At 45.5% G+C, this 19,743-nt stretch overlaps 1 protein-coding gene across 2 annotated transcripts in view; it reads right to left on the bottom strand.

Annotated features, from left to right (window-relative positions):
* Positions 1–19,460, bottom strand: part of CLTCL1 (clathrin heavy chain like 1) — a 170,632-nt gene extending 151,172 nt beyond the window's left edge. For both annotated transcript variants that reach the window (XM_040348535.1, XM_040348543.1), the window contains exon 1: positions 19,290–19,460. In XM_040348535.1, coding sequence (XP_040204469.1) covers positions 19,290–19,331 — 42 coding nt within the window. In that variant the 5' untranslated portion in view covers positions 19,332–19,460. The remainder of the gene's footprint in view (positions 1–19,289) is intronic.
* Positions 19,461–19,743: the final 283 nt, after the last annotated feature.

Raw genomic sequence — 19,743 nt, 5'->3', positions numbered from 1 at the left:
AATGCTGCCACAGGCTAGTAGTGGAGATGAGCTGTGTATTACCTGCTGTACACGAGAGCTGTCCCCTGCAGTGAGACATGACAGCTCCTTCTATATACACACACAGAGTGGACTGTGACCGTTTGCTTCTAGATCTTCTATCACAGCTCCACTCACCTGCTGCCTGCTCTGTGCATGTATCCTGCTCGTGCCATTGTGTAGATGAGTCATGCAGGTTGTTTTTTTTTTTTTTTTATTGCTTCATCATATTCTATATTTTGCCATAGTAGGCTTGCTGAGCCCAGTAGTCCTTAAAACTTTTTAGTGCATATTTAATTTTCCTCGTGCAGCAAGTGGATACTGTCATTGTAATTTGAGCCCTGCTGTGCGTATGAGAGCATGGCAGGCACGCAGCCCTCTGCATAAATTGTCCAATACTTGTCTTGGGTGCCAACAACCGTTAGGGGTCCCCACAACTTGGGACATTTTATCAAGGGGTCACGGCGCTAGACAGGTTGAGAACCACTGCTCTAGACGAATGTCACCACTCTTCTAAATCCAGACAAATGGAAAATAGAGTTTTCATCCGTCTCCACTATAGAGGAAAGCGGAGATCTGACTTATCCTCCTGCTCAGCCGGGACGAACAGAGCAATCCCCGCTGAGCAAGCAGATGTCTAAAAACAGATCCGCCCATATGAACGGGCCCTTCCTCTGGTGGGGGGGGGGGAAATCGGATGAAAATGGACTGTCCGTCTTCATCCGCTCTGCCAAACAGATGGAAAATAGAGTTTCCACCCATCTGAATTTAGCGGGGCAGATCGCATGTCAGCGGACATTCATCGCGCCAAAAACATAAAATTAAGCAAAAAAATTGTGAAATTCCAGCATTTTCAGCACCTTCTTACGTCACCTCCGGTTTGCGTCAGCCTCTAGCCACTCCCTGTGCATTACGTCACACCTCATGACTTCTTCAGGGTAAGAAGTCACGATTTTACTATTTTTGCTTGTTTTTAAGTTTTTGATGTAAGAGTCCACCCTCAAAGTGTCCAATAAAATTGTTCTTATTATATTTAACATACTACACTATTGGAGGCCTCTTCTCCTCTCCTTGCCCACCTGTATGTCCCATATATTGGAGCGTATTGAGACAGGCTAGTGGAAGAGATTTACGGCTTGCAGGAACAGCGAGGCCGACAGCTAGAGCTATCCCAGAGCCAGAGAGATTTGAAGAGAAGGTTTGGTGACCATTTTTCCCAAAGTCGTATCATACACACACACATTCAATGAATGCAAATTGCTACATCTAATGAGGTGAGAGTTCTGGGAGACCAGTCTGGATATTTAGCACCATTTATTCAGGAAGATCCATAATTTATTCCACTTCACTTGGACTATTCTTTCACTTATTTATTTATTGGAAGGACTTTTTAGTATATTTGAAGTTGTGGGGCAATATGTATTGATCGTTTTTCAATTTGTTCATTCAACATATTTTCACTTTAAACATAATTCCCCCTTACAGGGAGTTCCAGTGTTTATAGTGGTATCACTTTTTTATATATTTGTGTATGGTGAACACTATTAGATTTTGCAGCTTTATAGCTTTTATCTGTATTCTATACATTTACTCACAGTAGCGCGAAGGACCCATTAACATTTTTCACCCAGAAAGCATTGCTCCTCCCATGCTGCAGTGCAGTTTTTAGTGAGTGACTTGTCCCTTGCTGTGTCCTTCCTTTTGACCTTGTGTGTGCTATCTGCGTTGTCGATGGATTCCAACAATCTTTGGGACAGCGTGACATTGTTTGTCATATTTGCCTATGTGTGGAGAAAGGAGAGCAAGAAAAAGCAGACTGACTAGGGGCTGCTCCTGAGAGACATCTCTGGTTGTGGTTCTCCTTGGGGGATGTACTTCCTATTGTCCAACTATTGCCTTGGTCATAGGTTGAGTTCCCAGATAAACAAAAAAAATAATTATAATTATTTCTTCAAAACGGATCTTAACTGATTGGGTGTTGATGGACAATGTCAGTTAATATCCGTTTTAACCTCTTCCATACCGGGCAGTTATACACCCATCCATACCGGGCCTATTCTGGCACTTCTCTCCTACATGTACAAATCATAATTTTTTTGCTAGAAAATTACACAGAACCCCCAAACATTATATATGTTTTTTTTAGCAGACACCCTAGGGAATAAAACGACGGTCATTGAAACCTTTTATCTTGCACGGTATTTGCGCAATAATTTTTCAAACGCCTTTTTTTGGGAAAAAAATTGTTTCATGAATTAAAAATTTTTAAAAACAGTAAAGTTAGCCCAATTTTTTTGTAAAATATGAAATATGATGTTACACCGAGTAAATAGATACCTAACATGTCACGCTTTAAAATTGCGCACACTCATGGAATGGCGCCAAACTTCGGTACTTAAAAATCTCCATAGGCAACGATTTGAAATTTTTTACAGGTTACCAGTTTAGATTTACAGAGGAGATCTAGTGCTAGAATTGTTGCTGGCACTCTAACGCACGCGGCGATACCTCACATATGTGGTTTAAACGGCGTTTACATATGTCGGCGGGACTTGCGTGTGCGTTCGCTTCTGCGCGCAAGCTACCGGGGACAGGGGCGTTAAAAAAATAAATTTTTATTTCTTTTTTTTTTTATATATATTTATTTTTTACACTTTTTTTTTTAATTTTTTTTTTTTTTTTATCACTTTTATTCCTATTACAAGGAATGTAAACATCCCTTGTAATAGGAATCAGTGTGACAGGTACTCTTTATGGAGAGATGCGGGGTCAATAAGACCCCACATCTCTCCTCCAGGCTGGAAAGCATGAAATCGGTGAAAAAAAATTCACCGATCTCATGCTTGTGGTTGCTTAGCAGCCGCAATCGCGGCTTTGTTTACTTACGGGACCCGGGCGTGACGTCATCACATCGCGCCCGGGTCCTCCGACGGTCATAGAGATGACTGGTGACCATCTGGTCACCAGTCATCTCTATGCTTCCTGCGAGCGCCGGACGATTCGTTCTCCGGGCCCCCGATGGCACGGGAGAGCCCGGAGAAGCACCGGATGGCGGCGGGAGGGGGGGGATGTCCCCTCCCGCCGCCTGTAAGAACGATCTAGCGGCGGAACCGCCGCTATGATCGTTCTTACGTTGTGCAGAATCGCCGGCAGTTTAGAAGGATATCTGAATGATGCCTCTAGCTGCAGGCATCATTCAGATATCCACCCGGAAAGCCCAGGACGTCATATGACGTCCACTCTGAACGGCAGAAGTTCTTTGTGGACGTCATTTTACTATGGGCCGGTAGGGAAGTGGTTAATGATGGCCAGTGCTGCAAAGATGGGGCCGGATTTTTATAAGACGGGCAAAGCTGCAAAACAAACTACACCCTGCAAACTCACCCTTCAGTTGACTAAACTCGCCCGCACGCGTCCAGCAGAAATAGCATAAAGAGATTTTGCAGCACTGCGCATCATTTTAAAATCCGCCCCCCCCCCCAACATGTACAAATTCGTCCCTCACCGGCATGCGCCTCCACAGCATGAGGCACAATCTGACACAAAAATTTGTTCTGTCGGGTATTGTGTGCAGGTGCCGTCTTGCCTTCACAACAGCCGATTGGAAAATCAGCTGTTGAGCGGTTCCGTGCAGAGCATTTGCAGTTAGTGCCCGCTATCGAGAAGTGCCTGGAACTATCTGACAGAACACCGGCTCCATTGAGAACCAGTCACAGTCTCCTGTCATGTGAATTGGATACTGATAACCTGCATCCAATTCACAAAAGTGTGAACCTGACCTGAAGCAGAATTGAAAAGTTGTCTTGTAATCATAATGAGGCATGACCGGTACTCTTTATGGCAAGATATGGGGGTCTATAGGGAAAAAAAAGATACTGGGATATAAAAAAAACACTATCTTGGCCTTTCCAGCCAAGTAAAGGGCCATCTGATCCTCGGTATTCTCTATGGTAAACTGCCTCCGGCGGATTCCTTCTCCAGCTCGCCAATCCCATGGGCGAGCCGGTAGAGCACCGGAGGGCAGCGAGAGGTGGGGGGGGGGGGTCCCCTCCCGCCGCCTGTAAAAACAATCAAGTGGCTGAATAGCTGCACTCAAAGTCCAGGATATCATATGACAGCTTTTGGCGGGGAAGGATTGGTCTATCTGCAAACATAATGAAGAGATTCTAATGGCATCTGTCACATTTATAAGCATACAAGATTCGTCCATCAGCATACAACATAGTATATCTCCATTTCTAACAAGATTTACCCATCACCCATCACCAAAGTTTGGCTGTATTTCTCCTATGGATCACAGGAGTCTGTTATGCACTCCTTTGACCCGTTTTCAGCAGGCTGCTAATGTTAAAGAGCCAGTCCTGACAGGGGTAAAATCGTGACCATATGGTCTGGATCCACCCAGCAGGAGCCTGCATCGGCACCCACCAACCCTGCCTCTCAGCGAGCTGCTGGGAGCCTAAGCCTACAGCCCCCCCCCCCCCCATTCACAGCCCAGTGTTCCAGTGGGGTTGCAAAAAATACCCATACTTCTCTTTTAAAGCACAATACAAACAAAAATCAACTACTATAGGAGAGTCTGAGAGAAGGACCTCTGTAGACTGCCTGTCCTAATGTGTATTCACTTTCTGTATTAGTTTATCCCATTTTTACCCCCCCCCCCCCCCAACACCTGTACACCGCTCCAACAAAGTGTCCATGAACTGCAGGTGCAGGAGCCCCAGCAGCCACCTCTGGCATGAACCAGACACCGACTCCATCTAGATAGCTCTCAGGGACCCATTACAGACCTGAATAAATACCACCCTCCTTGCTACGCTGACCGGGGGTTACCCAGGGGACTCACTCACCAATCACCGGAGGAGACCGTTCAGCGTCACTGCCTACCCTCAGAACACAGCGTGTGTGCGAGGAGAAATGCTGTGAGGTAAAGCTAAGATCAAAACATCATGAGGAGATATGTGCTGCGCTGTATAAGCTAGCACTAGAGGTCAAAATCACCTCCAAAAAGGCCCCCCCGACGCCTCAGCAGGAAACGGCCACAGTAAAATGGACAACCGCAATAGTAAACTGCGCCATAGCGCGACCACAACAAAATGGCCACCAATAGGAATTCACAATGGTAGCAGCAGGCTAGAAAAAAAAGGGCGCTGAAAAATGGCGGCAAAACGTTGCAACGTAAATGAGAAGGCCTAATAAGGCCTTTCTGAGCAAACACACCCCCACAGAAAAAAAAAAAACATAGGCCCAGACACCCCACAGTCCCCTGGTGGGAAAATGAGCCCCCCCCCCCCCCCCACAGGTCCACCCGGCAGCAATAGAACAGCAGAGGGAAATATGACAGAGAGCAGGGAAGGGAGGATAGGAGGACACCCGAACCCCAGAAATGCTTAGCCGTACCGACCCCCCCGAAGCAGGAAGGACTGTACTTACCCGTCCATGCGAGGACCCACTGACGCATTCCTGACAGGCATACACCGCGTAGGAGTAGCCGTCGGCCCGGTGCACTGTGAGTGAGACAACACCACAGCCCAGTCATATGTGGACCCTAGAGCCAAAGCTCACCGGCCACCCCAGGAGTATGTCGTGGCAGACCCAACCTCTTTGCAAAGGTGTGCTCACGCTCACTGGCCGGACTGAGGAGACTACAAGAATCTATATATCCAGCCTGTCTCTCAGCCGACAGTTGATAGAAGATTCAAGAAGAAAATAAAATAAAAATGTCCTTAGGGCGCTGGGCCCAAAGGGAGCCATACGTCCTTCTCCTTTGCTAGGCAGAAAGAAACTGAGGCTGCATACTGCAGGGAGGAGGGTTATATCCAGAGGGACCGCCCCCTGGGCAGGGCTGTTCAGCTCTGTTAAAGTAACATGTTAACATGTTAACCAGTTAACAACCGCCCTATAGACGAAATACGTCTACAAGGCGGTTGCTTAACTCTGGGAGGACGTCCATGGACGTCCTCCCAGAATCGGGCGCGCACACGGGAATGTCTGTGATCGCCGAGTCCTCCGGACCCGGCGGATGATGGTAAATCGCTGCTGATAGCGGCGGTTTACCACGTGATCGTTCCGTCCAATAACGGAGCGATCACTAGTAAACAAACCGACGTCATGTGATGACGCCGGTTCCTCCCTCCTCTCTGTACCGAATGGTACAGTGTGAGAGAGGAGAGGGGGAGAGCGGCAGCAGCAGCAGCTGCTGTGGGCTGGATCTGTAACAAATGCAGTCACAGATCCAGCCATCCATCCCTCCCTGTGCAATACCCCACAATACTCTGCAACGTCGCCTATGGGGATTTGTATGTAACAAAGTTTGGTGCCATTCCACGAGCGTGTGCAATTTTGAAGGGTAACATGTTGGGTATCTATTGACTCGGCGTAACTTCATCTTTCACATTTATGCAAAAGAATGAAGAAAAAATACAAAATGTGCTAAATTTTATAACAGAAACAAAGAAAAATTCATTTTTTTTTTTTACAGAATTTTCAGTCTTTTTTCTCTTATAGCACAAAAAATAAAAAAAACAACGGTGATTAAATACCACCAAAAGAAAGCTCTATTTGTGTGAAAAAAAGGACGAAAATTTCATTTGGGTACAGTGTTGTATGACTGAGTAATTGTCATTCAAATTGTGAGAGCACCGAAAGCTGAAAATTGGTCCTGTTAAGGGGGTTTACGTGCCCAGTGGTCAAGTGGTTAAAGCAGGGGTTGACCCCCAAAAATATTTTTAACATTACATTCAGCCGAGTTGTCAGAATGACAATCGGCTGTTTTTTTTTTTATTTTATCCCCGTACATACCGTATTTTCACCGCCGCTTCCGGGTATGTCTTCTGCGGGACTGGGCGTTCCTAATTGATTGACAGGCTTCCGTCCGTCGCATACAGCGCGTCACGAGTTGCCGAAAGAAGCCGGACTGCGAGTCGGCTCTATACGGCGCCTGCGCATCGACGTTCGGCTTCTTTCGGCAACTCGTGACGCGCTGTATGCGACGGTCGGAAGCCAGTCAATCAATTAGGAATGCCCAGTCCCGCAGAAGACATACCCGGAAGCGGCGGTGAAAAAAACGTATGTACCGGGATAAAATAAAAAAACAGCCGATTGTCATTCTGACAACTCGGCTGAATGTAATGTTAAAAAAAAAAAAATTTTTGGGTGAACCCACACTTTAATATGTTTCTGCCTAGTCCTCTCCTGTAAACAGGAACATAACCCACTTGTCAAGATTTATGGAGCAGTGTCCGTCCATGGACGATAAGAGAAATAAAGCTTAGTTATGTATATTCTGCAATATTTACATTTTTGGTAAACTCATTCAATGAATCCAAGCTCTGCAAGCTAAGATAACATGCAATGCATTGATGCATTCATACAATTTCACAGTAACCATGAGATAAAACAAAGTTCAGGAAATGTCTTTATCCCATTGTATTGCAAATCTATGTACATTACAAAACTGTATGATTGCATCGGTTCTGACATCGCTGTTTTACTTACCTGACAGCTTATTATTCTAAAAATAGGAAACCTTCATTTTGTTTGAAAATATTAAAAGATTCTAACTACCAGCAAGAATAAGTCTGTACATTTAAAGAGCACCTGTAATTACAGATAGATCATGGCAGTGCCACTCAACTGCTGCCGCCACGTCCCTCACACTGTTGTGTCACTACCACATTACCAGCTGTCTCATTAACCACTTAAGACCCAGACCATTATGCAGGTCAAGGACCTTGCCCCTTTTTGCGATTCGGCACTGCGTTGCTTTAACTGAAAATTGCGTGGTCGTGCGACGTGGCTCCCAAACAAAATTGGCGTCCTTTTTCCCCCACAAATAGAGCTTTGGTGGTATTTGATCACCTCTGCGGTTTTTATTTTTTGCGCTATAAACAAAAATTAAGTGACAATTTTGAAAAACAAAATGCAATATTTTTAACTTTTTGCTATAATAAATATCCCCAACAAAAGATATAAAAAAAAAAATTTTCCCCCTCAGTTTAAGCCGATACGTATTCTTCTACCTATTTTTGGTAAAAAAAAAAATAAAAAAAAATAAGCATTTATCGATTGGTTTGCGCAAAATATATAGCGTCTACAAAATAGGGGATAGTTTTATGGCATTTTTATTAATACATTTTACTAGTAATTGCGGCGATCAGTGATTTTTTTCCTGACTGCGACATTATGACAAACACATCAGACACTTTTGACACATTTTTGGGACCATCGTCAGCGAAAAGTGCTATAAGTGCTATAAAAAATCACTGATTACTGTGAAAATGGCAGTGAAGGGATTAACCACTAGGGGGCGCTAAATGGTTAAGGGAGCGATTCTTACTGTAGGGGGTGTGGCTGTAGGTGTGACATCACTGATAGTCTGTTCCCTGATAAAGGGAACAGACTATCAGTGTCACTGCCACACAGAAGAATGGGGAAGGTTTGTTTACACACACACACACACACACACACACACACACACACCTCTCCCCGTTCTTCAGCTCATGTGACCGATCGCGGGACACAGATGGTGATCGGGTCTGCGGGTCGCTCTTAAAAGGCAACGTACAGGTACATGCCTGTGCCCAGCCGTGCCCTTCTGCCGACGTATATCGGCGTGAAGGGGTCCTTAAGTTGTTTAAAGTGTATAGGACTGTCTGAGTCAACAGCGGGTCAGAAGAGGAGCCGCTGCGAGACAGATGACAGTTGCTCTTTAAAAATTATGGTTTAAATCAGGCCTTTTTACTAGTGATTTAAATCAAATCCACCCTGCACCAAAACTACAGTACTTAAAAAATCTCCATAGGTGACGCTTTAAAAACACTTACAGAGAGCATATGCCTAAGCATGGGGGCATCCTCCCACAAAAAAGTTATGCCGCGTACACACGGTCGGACTTTTCCACGGGCAAGCCTCCATCGGAATTCTGACCGTATGTACTCGGCATAAAAAGTTATGCCGCGTACACACGGTCGGACTTTTCCACGGGCAAGCCTCCATCGGAATTCTGACCGTATGTACTCGGCATAAAAAGTTATGCCACGTACACATGGTCTGACTTTTCCTTTGGCATGCCTCCGTCAGAATGTCGACCGTATGTACGTGGCATTAGGAGCAAAATCGCTCCTCCGCCCCTAATGCCCCCATGCTTCGGCATATATGCTCTTTTTTTAACTGTGGTGGTGAAATCACCTCCTACAGCACTGGAGTCACGGCTTTATATATCGTGGGAGCAAACGATGTTGCTGTCAAGATAAATAAATCCGCGCAACAGCTGAATGGCATACCTGAAAACAGTAAATTACATACCTGAAAAGCAAGCATGATAAAACATAACAATGAAACATTGCAGAATAGAATACAGTAAAAAAGAGCAGAACAATAGAGAGAGAATAGAGAGGGAGAGAATAAAAAACGACCAACCTTTTTTTTTTCTTCCTTTTTTTAACACTTTTTTTTGTAACTGTTCAACTTTTCGGTTCCAGGTTTGGGTCTCTCAAAATGCGATGGCATCTTGGGAGACCCTGTGTAAGTGAGCCTAGCCTGTGAAATGCTTTACCCTTCACTCGTGTGTGGAAGCGTTCAAAACATTCACCAATACAAAGACAGTGGCAGGACAGCGGGGACAAAAGTAACGGGTGTCACGCCTATATCCCCACTTGTTACAGACACAACATCTTTTCTGGGGGGCACGTTGGGTAGGGGTACTCTCGAGGAGAAACGGAAAATGCCTCTCGTGCAGTCGGCTTACTGCATTTGGTTGGGAATGGCGAGGTGCAGAACCGCCTGGAGTTCTAAGATGATCTCATCCTGGAATTTAAGGAAGGATCCAGTCCGTCCGCGCCTTACGAGCAATATGATACCACGCCAACAACTGATCGTTGAGGTCCACCCCTCCCATATTTTGGTTATATTGGTGGACACAGAGGGGTTTCTCCACAACACCAGCCGCCGTACGAATTTGAACTGTCGTGTGTGCGTGAAGTTGGCAAGAACGAGAACATTCTTATTGTCCCGTCACTTCACAGACAGCAAATTATTACACCTGTAGCAGGCTCTCGCCCCCAGCCTAAGACGGAAATCTACAAGCCGCTGGGGAAAGCCCCAGCGATTAGGTCGCACAGTGCCACATGCTCCAATCTGATGATCAAACAAGTGACTAAAAAGTGGCACGCTTGTGTAATAATTGTCCACATACAAGTGGTACCCCTTTTCGAATAAGGGTGACACCAAGTCCCACACAATCTTGCCAGCGCTCCCTATGTAATCTGGGCAGTCCTCCGGCTCTATCTGACTATCTTTGCCCTCATAAACCCTAAAGCTCCATGTGTAGCCTGTTGCCCTGTCACAAAGATTATAGAGCTTGACCCCGTATCTGGCACGCTTGCTGGGAAGGTACTGCTTGAAAGACAAGCGGCCAGAAAATTTAATTAGGGACTCATCAACGCAGACAACTTGATGGGGGGTATACAAGGCTGCAAAACGTTTGTTGAAGTGGTTTATGAGGGGCCTAATTTTGTAGAGCCGGTCGTATTCAGGGTCTCCATGTCGACGACAAAGCAGAGAACACGAGCATATGGTGGTGTGGACCAATAAGTCCGCAACTTAGGAAATTGGTGTATGCCCATGTTGAGGAAAAGGCCCAGAAAGGTTTTAAATTCGGAAACCGTAAGTGGTTTCCATTCTCTGGCAAGGACGGACTGGGAATTAGTAGCAAGGTTATTACCAGCATATAAATTACTCTGGTCCACAATAGATCTATAGAGATCTTCTGTGAAATACAGCGAATAAAAATCAAGTGACGTAAAATGAGCTGTTTCCACCTGAATACCGGGTTGGCCAGTGAATGGGGAATAAACAAGTTCTGCAGAAGCGGTGGGGACCCAATCAGGATAGGCGAATTCTGCAGGAAGGGCACGACAGGCCTGTCTTTGTCTTCTTCTTGGTGGCAGCGGGACACTACTTGTGCTTGCCACCTCGCCAACTTGAACTGCACTTATAGGACTCGCCACGTCACCACGTGATACTGCAGTGCTGGATGAACGACCAGGGTGTACTAGGCCGTGGGTGCTTGCCAGTTCACCAGAAGGAATAGTGGCGCTAGTACTGTCTCTCTGCTCCATACAAGGGTCCTGCGGTTCTTGTTTCCTCAACAACATCAGAATGGGGTCGGGTACGCCTGGCCTTAGCAGGGACCACAACTTCGTTGACAGAGCTATCTGACATGGAGCCGCTGTCTTCTACGGGGATGTATTCTGAGCCAGAATTTTGACTTATGCATGACCTCCTCTTCACTATCTGTCATGCTCAGAAACTCGTAGGCCTCTTTACTAGTGTACATTCGCTTTGCCATTTTGGGCTCTAAATTTAGTGTTACACTAGTAAGGATTCACAGGTAAAAAAGCACCTGACCTGTCAGCAAATGTAGAAAACGCTTCCAAAAAAAACTGTTAATGATCGCAGGGATCAGGCCTGTCTCTGCGAACGCTGCAGTTATGTGTGCTGTGTTTTGTAAGTGACAGTGATCGATCGATACTGCACTTGGGTGGGCTGGGCTGGGCTGGGCGGAGGGGCAAAACGCAGGTGCTAGCGGGTATCTGGGCTGATCCCGCCAACAATGCGTTTTTGGGAACCCTAAACTGCTGGGTACGCTAGTATTGATCTGAACAGATATTGATCTGTTCAGATATTATACCACTAAGGGGGGTGTATGCTTTGCGCGTGGGTGTAAGCATTACTGGCACTAACCTAACGCTGCCAGGGGCGACGTAGACCCTGACTGACGCTAAAATGTAATTAATATCACCCGCCAGGCGATTAGGGGGTTAAGCCTTTATTGTATTAAATACGGCGGGTGCCCTGATGCTATAAACAGCAAACTAACCAGCGTCACCCGTAACACTTATACGGTGATCACTGGTGAAAGGGTTAACTAGGGGGCAATCAGGGGGTTTAAACCTTTATTAGGTAATATATGGGGGTACCTGACGCTATATAAAAACCTGGCGGCGAACCTAAAAAAACGAACTGGCTAACCAGCGTCACTTTTACGGTGATCACTGGTGAAAGGGTTACTTCTAGGGGCAATCAGGGGTTAAAACCTTTATTAGAAAATTTATGGGGGTACCCGACGCTATAAAAACCTGGCGGCGAGCCTCAAAAAATAACTGGCTACCTAGCGGCACCGGCGACACTAATACATCGATCAGAAAAACGATTGCTTAGTGACACTGGCGATAGTGGGTGAAAGGGTTAACTGGAGGGGGCGATCTAGGGGGTTAAACCTTTATTGGGGGGGGGGGGCTACCCTGGACCTAATGGGGCCTAAAGCTAATGTCCCTAACACTTTTCAGTCACAAATGACACTAAATGCAGTGATCAGTAAATAAATGCAATCAGTGACACTGTGACTGGGGGTGACTTGGGGGGTTAAGTGTGCCTATGTGTACTGGTGTTAGTGTGCTGTTTGGTGCAACTAACTGTTAGATGTCTTCTCTCCTCTCGCCGGACGAAAAGACCACCACGAGGAGAGATGACATCACTTCCTTTGCCTGTGTTTACAGTTCACAGGCAGGGGAAGCAGGTGATTCGCTGGGAGCGATCGCGAGAGGGTGGCCAGAAACCAATGGCCGCCCCCTCATCCTGGATTGCTCCCACAGCAAACCGGACCACTGCATGTACCAGGGGGTTACCGATCGGACCCCTGACCCGCGGGAAGGCAGCCATGTACAGGTACGTGATTGTGCCTGTATGTGCCATTCTGCCGGCGTATATGTACATGCGGTGGTCCTTAAGTGGTTAATCGAAACAATAATCGGCCAACTAATCGATTATGAAAATAATCGTTAGTTGCAGGCCTAGTAGAGTTACAGGGGAGATCTAGCATTAGAAGTATTGCAGCAAAACCTCATATGTGTGGTGTGAATGCTGTTAACATATGCGAGTATGACCTACATATGCGTTCACTTAGTATTTTTTTTTTTATTTATTTATTTATACACTATTCGTTTAATTTTTTTATTTTTTTTATTCACTTATTCTTATTACAAGAAATGTAAACGTCCCTTGTAATAGGAATAGGGCATGACAGGTCCTTTGGTGGAGACATCTGGGGTCAATAAAACCCCAGATATCTCCTCTACCCTGAAAAGAATGAGATCATGCATTCAACATCCCCTTCCGCTGCCTGTAAAAACAATCCAGAGGCTAATCAGACTCTAGCTTGGCTTTTATACTGTTGAGAATCGCCAGCTGAAGACAAAAATATCTGGATGATGCCTGTAGCTAGGGGGACTGCTGCAACAGCTTCGATCTAAGGTAAGTATTTCATAATGAGCTAGTATGCAATGCATACTAGCTCATTATGTCTTTGCAGGTTTTTTTAATATGGGTTTACAACCACTTTAAGCTCAGCATTTAGAGACAGAAAAAAAAAAAAGTGTTTGAGAGCATTTTTTTTGCAAAAAAAAAAAAAAAAATGTATGTATGTATGTATGTATGTATGTATACACACACACACACACACACACACACACACACACACACACATACATACATACATACATACATACATACATACATACATATATATATATATATATATATACACACACATACATACACACACACTATTTAGCAATAGAAGCAACAGAGGATGTGGTTCTGCTATCAGACACTGCAGGTGTAATTTCTCTGAAATCCATCACTCCTCCATTAACACAGTAGATGTCCAATACAAAATTCTGCCATAAAACCCTGGCATGACCTTGGCTGGATAAGAAGCAAACACCTAAACAATTGTGCAGCACTGAGCCTGGCTCAGGACGACTACCAAAAGTACCTACACTGTCAGAGCTACACAAGGCTTGAAAAACGGTATAAATAAGTGTAAAATATAACTATATACTATATGTACAACAACAGTGTTAGATACATCTTCGTGCACCCACCAGCTACAAAAGGGGAGGACGGAAGATCTGCCATCCTGACACTCCCAGACCCTCAATTATAGGGAAGGTGGGGGAGAGCGCTCAGTCGGCATTTCCTGATCCATTCTTTTTAACACATTCTTTTCATTTTTGGTTTAACCTCTACATTGCTGAATGACCAGGAATAATGAAACAGGGGAAGGCTGAACCTTCTTGTCTTGAATTGTATTGTAATTGTTCTGTCTCTCTTCACATTGTAACGCACTGCAAAAACTGCTGCCGCTGTATGAATCGGGAATAAAAATAATAATGTATGGCTTCCTCAGGAAACAGAATATACATGGCTATAGAAATTGTAAGAGTAAAAATAACACACACAGGTTGAACTGGATGGACCCGTGTCTTTATTCAACCTGATGCCGCGTACACACGATCGTTTTTCAGCATGTAGAAAAAACAACGTTTTTACAACTTCATCATTAAAACGACATTGCCCACACACCGTCGTTTTAAAAAAAATGCTCTAGCAAAGCGCGGTGACGTAGAACACGTACGACGGCACGATAAAGGGGAAGTTCCATGCCGATGACGCCACCCTTGGGGCTGCTTTAGCCGATTCCGTGTTAGTAAGACGATTCGTGCCTTTTTGTCTGTTACAGCGTGATGAATGTGCTTACTCCACTATGAACGGTAGTTTTACCAGAACGAGCGCTCCCGTCTCATAACTTGCTTTTGAGCATGCGCAGGTTTTTAATGTCGTTTAGCCCACACACGATCATTTTTTACAACCCGAAAAACGACATTGTTTAAAACATCGTTAAAAAAAATGTAGCTTGTTTGAAAAAAAATGTTGTCATTTTTCAGAACCCGAAAAATGATGTGAAGCCCACACACTATCGTTTTAAATGACATTTTTTATAAACAACATTTTTTTTCATGCCGAAAAATGATCGTGTGTACGCGGCATAAGAACTATGTAAGGATATGAGGTTAATTGGCTTCTGTCTAAACTGGCCTTAGTATGTACACATGTAGGAACATTAGATTGTAGCTTCCTGAGGGCAGAGACCCATGTGAATTTGCAAAATGTAAATGCGCAAATTGGCAGCGTTTTATAAAACATGTGAAATACATTTTTGTTAAGTAATGGTAAAAGGGTACTGCCAAATCAATAGGCTAACAAACATCATATTGCAGCTTACCAATTCTTAGATGTGGTGGCTGTATTCATTTTTTTTTATTATTATTATTATTATTATTACTACTACACCTGGTGATCTAGCCAGTATATATGTTGAGTTTCAAGAGAGCATGCTGTCCTGCACATGTAGCAGTTAATGGGTGGAGAAAAAACATTTACTATTTAAGAGGGGTGCTTACAATGATCAGCTTTTAATTATGTACAACCTTCATCCCAAAAGAAGAAAAAAAAATGTTTGCTGTATTTATAAAGTGTTAGCTAGAATTTGGCTTCAATCTACTAGTACAGTGCCGCCCACCGACGCCAAAGATGGGCCACCGTTCCTCCCACTGACACCAAAGATGGGCCACCGTTCCTCCCACTGACACCAAAGATGGGCCACCATTCCCCCCACTGACGCCAAAGATGGGCCACCATTCCTCCCACTGACACCAAAGATGGGCCACCATTCCTCCCACTGACACCAAAGATGGGCCACCATTCCTCCCACTGACACCAAAGATGGGCCACCATTCCTCCCACTGACACCAAAGATGGGCCACCATTCCTCCCACTGACACCAAAGATGGGGTACCGATTGCCGGGGCATTTTTTACTCCCAATGGCCACAGTCTGGCCCTCCTAAAGCCCGAAAGACAGTAAAGTGGCCCTTTGATTAGAAAGCTTGGAGACCCCTGAGCCAGCACATCTAACACTCCATGCCCTTGATTGGCAATGCTGCTGTCCAAAAGTGCCCCCTGTGCTCCTCCATCTAGAGTGAAGTCATTCTAATACAGGAGGTACGTTATTGGGCAGATCATGCTACATTGGCAAGACAGCACATTATTTTGGAAAATAACAGACTTACCAGCTGGATCACCAGGTGAAAATAAAAGAAAGCACACCTAAAAAAGAAAACGAATGCGGCCACCACATATAATGACCGACAATAATTTATTACATTTTTAGTTTTTTAGGTTAATAGTGCTTTAAAGCTAACTCCAGAATAAAGAAATGTAACTACAAATACAAAAGCTATAGGCTGTAAGACACTGCATAGCAAACTGTAGGCACTAAATCAAGGCTCGACAAACCCCAGGCACCAGGTCGCCATTGCCAAAGCTTGGATCTGGTGCCCGAATGCTGCACACACCCCGCAGCCCTCCCGCTATGCATCGATGGCTTTGATTGCCAATCTGCGGGCAGTGGAAACAAATCCGCTCTCCTCCCCTTCTAGCTGTTGACCCGGAAATGTGACGCAATTTCCAGGTCCCCATTGACCGTTTGCCTGGCCAACAAGGCCAGAAAAAATGCAGTGCGATGTGCATTGCATTACATTAAGTGGATCATCACATAGGGGAATTTTTGTCCCTTATGTCAGTGGTTCTCAACCTTGTCCTCAAGTACCCCCAACAGGCCATGTTTTGGGAATTTCTCTTAGATAAAATAGCTGTCCAAGGTACCAAGCCATTGACTCTGAATTAAAGCACCTGTACAAGATGAAGGAAAACCTGCAAACATGGCCTGTTGTGGGTACTTGAGGACAGGTTTGAGAACCATTGCCCTATGTGATGGGAAAAAAAAAAAAAAAAGTTATTGTAAAAAATTAGATACACCCAAGCACATAAAATCCCCCCCATGTGAGGGCCCCCTAACCCCTAAATATAGAGACGTACAGGGTTCCTATGCCTGAAAGCATTGACTGCAATACACGTTGCATATTGCCCCGCATGACGGAATGAGAGCAATAATTCTATCACCAGACCTCCTTCATAATGCTAAACTGATGACTTATAGGGGCCTTTTAAAGTGCTGCCCATTGAGAGTAGTGACAAGATTAAGGTTTGACAAGTTGGGTGTCTATTTTCTCAGTTCACCTTTGTGGTCATTTTATGTAATATTTGGGGGTTTTAGGTAATCGTCAGGCCTAAAATCGTTTTTCTTTTTAAAGTGTGCAAAAAAAAAAAGGCTCATTGTGAAAGGTGTAAACCCTCAGGGACATATTAATTCTGTAAGATTTGTTAGTTCAAAAAAAACTGGCTAACGTTTTTAGCTGGCTCTTAAATTCAAAGCAAATTTGTCAAGCCCTGCGCAAAATAATGCCTGAATAATAATAATAATAAAAAACAGTCGCCAACTTATCTCATCTTGGTTTTATATACACTGCTGCTGGTAAACAGACATTTAGGAGCAGCTGGGTGTTTTTATTTTTGTTTTTTTCAGCTGCCCCTAATCTCTCCTCCATGTCATCTTATCAGTAGGATGAGCTCAGGCGTGTACCGAACCCGCACGTGCAGAGCCCGCCAGGAAGTCAGAACTGCGCTGATCGCAGGCAGCGTGGCATTTTCCTGATCCGTAGCTGCAGAGATAGGGAAATGTCTCACTGTCTGTGATTAGCGCAGCGCCAACTTCCTGGTGGGCTCTGCAGGTGCGGGTTCCGAACACGCCTGAGCTCATCCTTACTTATCAGTTACATGTACACAGTAGGGTAGATTCAGGTAGGGGCGCACACTGACACGGCGGCGCAGCGTATAGTCTTTACGCAACGCCGCCGAAAATTACAGGAGCAAGCGATGTATTCACAAAGCACTTGCTCCGTAATTTGCGGCGGCGTAGCGTTAAAGGGGCCGGTGTAAGCGCGCGTAATTCAAATGATCCGGTAGGGGCGTGGATCATTTAAATTAGGCGCGTTCCCGCACCGAACGTACTGCGCATGCGCCGTCCCTAAAATTTCCCGACGTGCATTGCGGTAAATGACGTCGCAAGGACGCCATTGGTTTCGATGTGAACAAAAATGGTGTCCAGCGGACGACTTACGCAAACGACGTAAAAATTTTCAAATCGCGATGCGGGAACGACGTCCATACTTAACATTGGCTGCGCCTCCTAATAGCAGGAGCAGCCTTACGCCGAAAAAGCCTAAACGCAAACTACGTAAAAAATGAACGCCGGGCGCACGTACGTTTGTGAATCGGCGTAAGTATGTAATTTGCATACTCTACGCAGACAACTACGGAAGCGCCACCTAGCGGCCAGCGTGAGAATGCACCCTAAGATACGACGGCGTAAGAGACTTATGCCAGTCGTATCTTAGGCTAATGTCGGCGTATCTAGCTTTCTGAATACAGAACATAGATACGCCGGCGCAGCTTTGGAATTACGCGGCGTATCTATGGATACGCCGGCGTAATTCTTTCCTGAATCTACCCCAGGGTCGTTTATAGTTGTTTCTAGGCAGTCGAGTTTTGAAGCATTTTTTGGAAAGCAAAAAAAAAAATTATTTTTGACTATTTAAAAAAAAAAAAAAAAATGCAAACGCTGCATCTTAACAGGGCAAAGATGACGTTTTTAAATGTGGGTTACTATCTGTCAAGTTCTATAATTCAGGAGAGGTCCGTATACATTAGGCCTCACCATCACAGCGTAAAATTGGTCTACCAATGTGTACATATAATGAAATAAAAGGACGCACCAGCTTCCAGCACTGAAGGCAGGGAGGTCACTCCATGGCAGGAGGCATTTTATGTCATCTCTAATGGTGGTGACACATCCCAAATGTGAGTGTGCCCCCTGGTCTGGTACCCAGGCATGGCAGGAAGGGCCACCCCCTCCTCCTCTCTTCTCACTGCTGGAAATCAATAACTCAGAGGAAAGGAGGGGGGGGTTGGGTAAGGCTGCACATCTGCATTACCCGCATTTCCCACACATCCCATCCAGGCCCAGCAGATGGAAGTGCAGAGAACTATCTCCCTGTATTGTAGAACAGGCACAGTATAGGGATCATGGAGTAGTGACTTGGGAGGATGGTGGGAGCAGTCAGGATGGGCCTCCCTCTGTGACATGCCATGTCTGACAGGCATACTTTCCAGCTAGTTGGAGATGTCACAAGATTTGGGGGGGGGGGGGGAGCACTGCAGCCTCCTATTACCTCCCCTAAAATAATACACCTTTAACCCTTCATTCCCCACACTCCTCCCTTCCCAAGGACAATTGCTGAATCACTTCTCATTGCAGACAATGGTGGCCCCCACAGTGCAGGCCTCCCTGCAGGGAACATCTTCCCCTCCCCAATGAAAATCCGTTATTCCTCCTCTGTGTAGCCCTCCCCCTCCTCAACATCACGAACCTTTCCCCCTGCAGCTCCCATACAAAGCAGGCCGGCTTACCTGGAAATGCTCCTGAAAACGAATAGGCAGAATCTGTGCCATGGTTGCCGCTCCTGCCTCAGGCGCCAAGCACAAGCTCGTAAACCGTGTCCTATGGAGACTCCGCCGGCGGTGCCCGGGACACACGGTGTGACTGAGCTACAACCCGCGCAAGCGCACTGACAAGCCGGCTGCGCAGGCTCAAAAGATGGGCGCACATTCAGGGGTGTGGATGTTGCTATGGGAACCGTGATTGAATGCTCAGGGGGGAGTCTCGGTGTGCTTCAGGGTGATGTCTCCCCCTGGCGGGAAGATGGGTTAGCGTACAACAAATGGCGACCATGTCATGTGACTTGTGAGGGGTTTTAGGGGGAGATGATGATGACTGACTGATGTCCTCCAACAATATGACCCACTCGGCACTCCATTAGGCACCAAAGTCTCTGCATCACTAGAACAATGCAAGTCTGCTTGC

Source organism: Rana temporaria, chromosome 1 (genome assembly GCF_905171775.1).
Source record: "Rana temporaria chromosome 1, aRanTem1.1, whole genome shotgun sequence".
Taxonomy (NCBI): Eukaryota; Metazoa; Chordata; class Amphibia; order Anura; family Ranidae; genus Rana; species Rana temporaria.
Note: the sequence above shows the minus strand (reverse complement) of the source record. Positions and strands in the feature narration are given on the sequence as shown.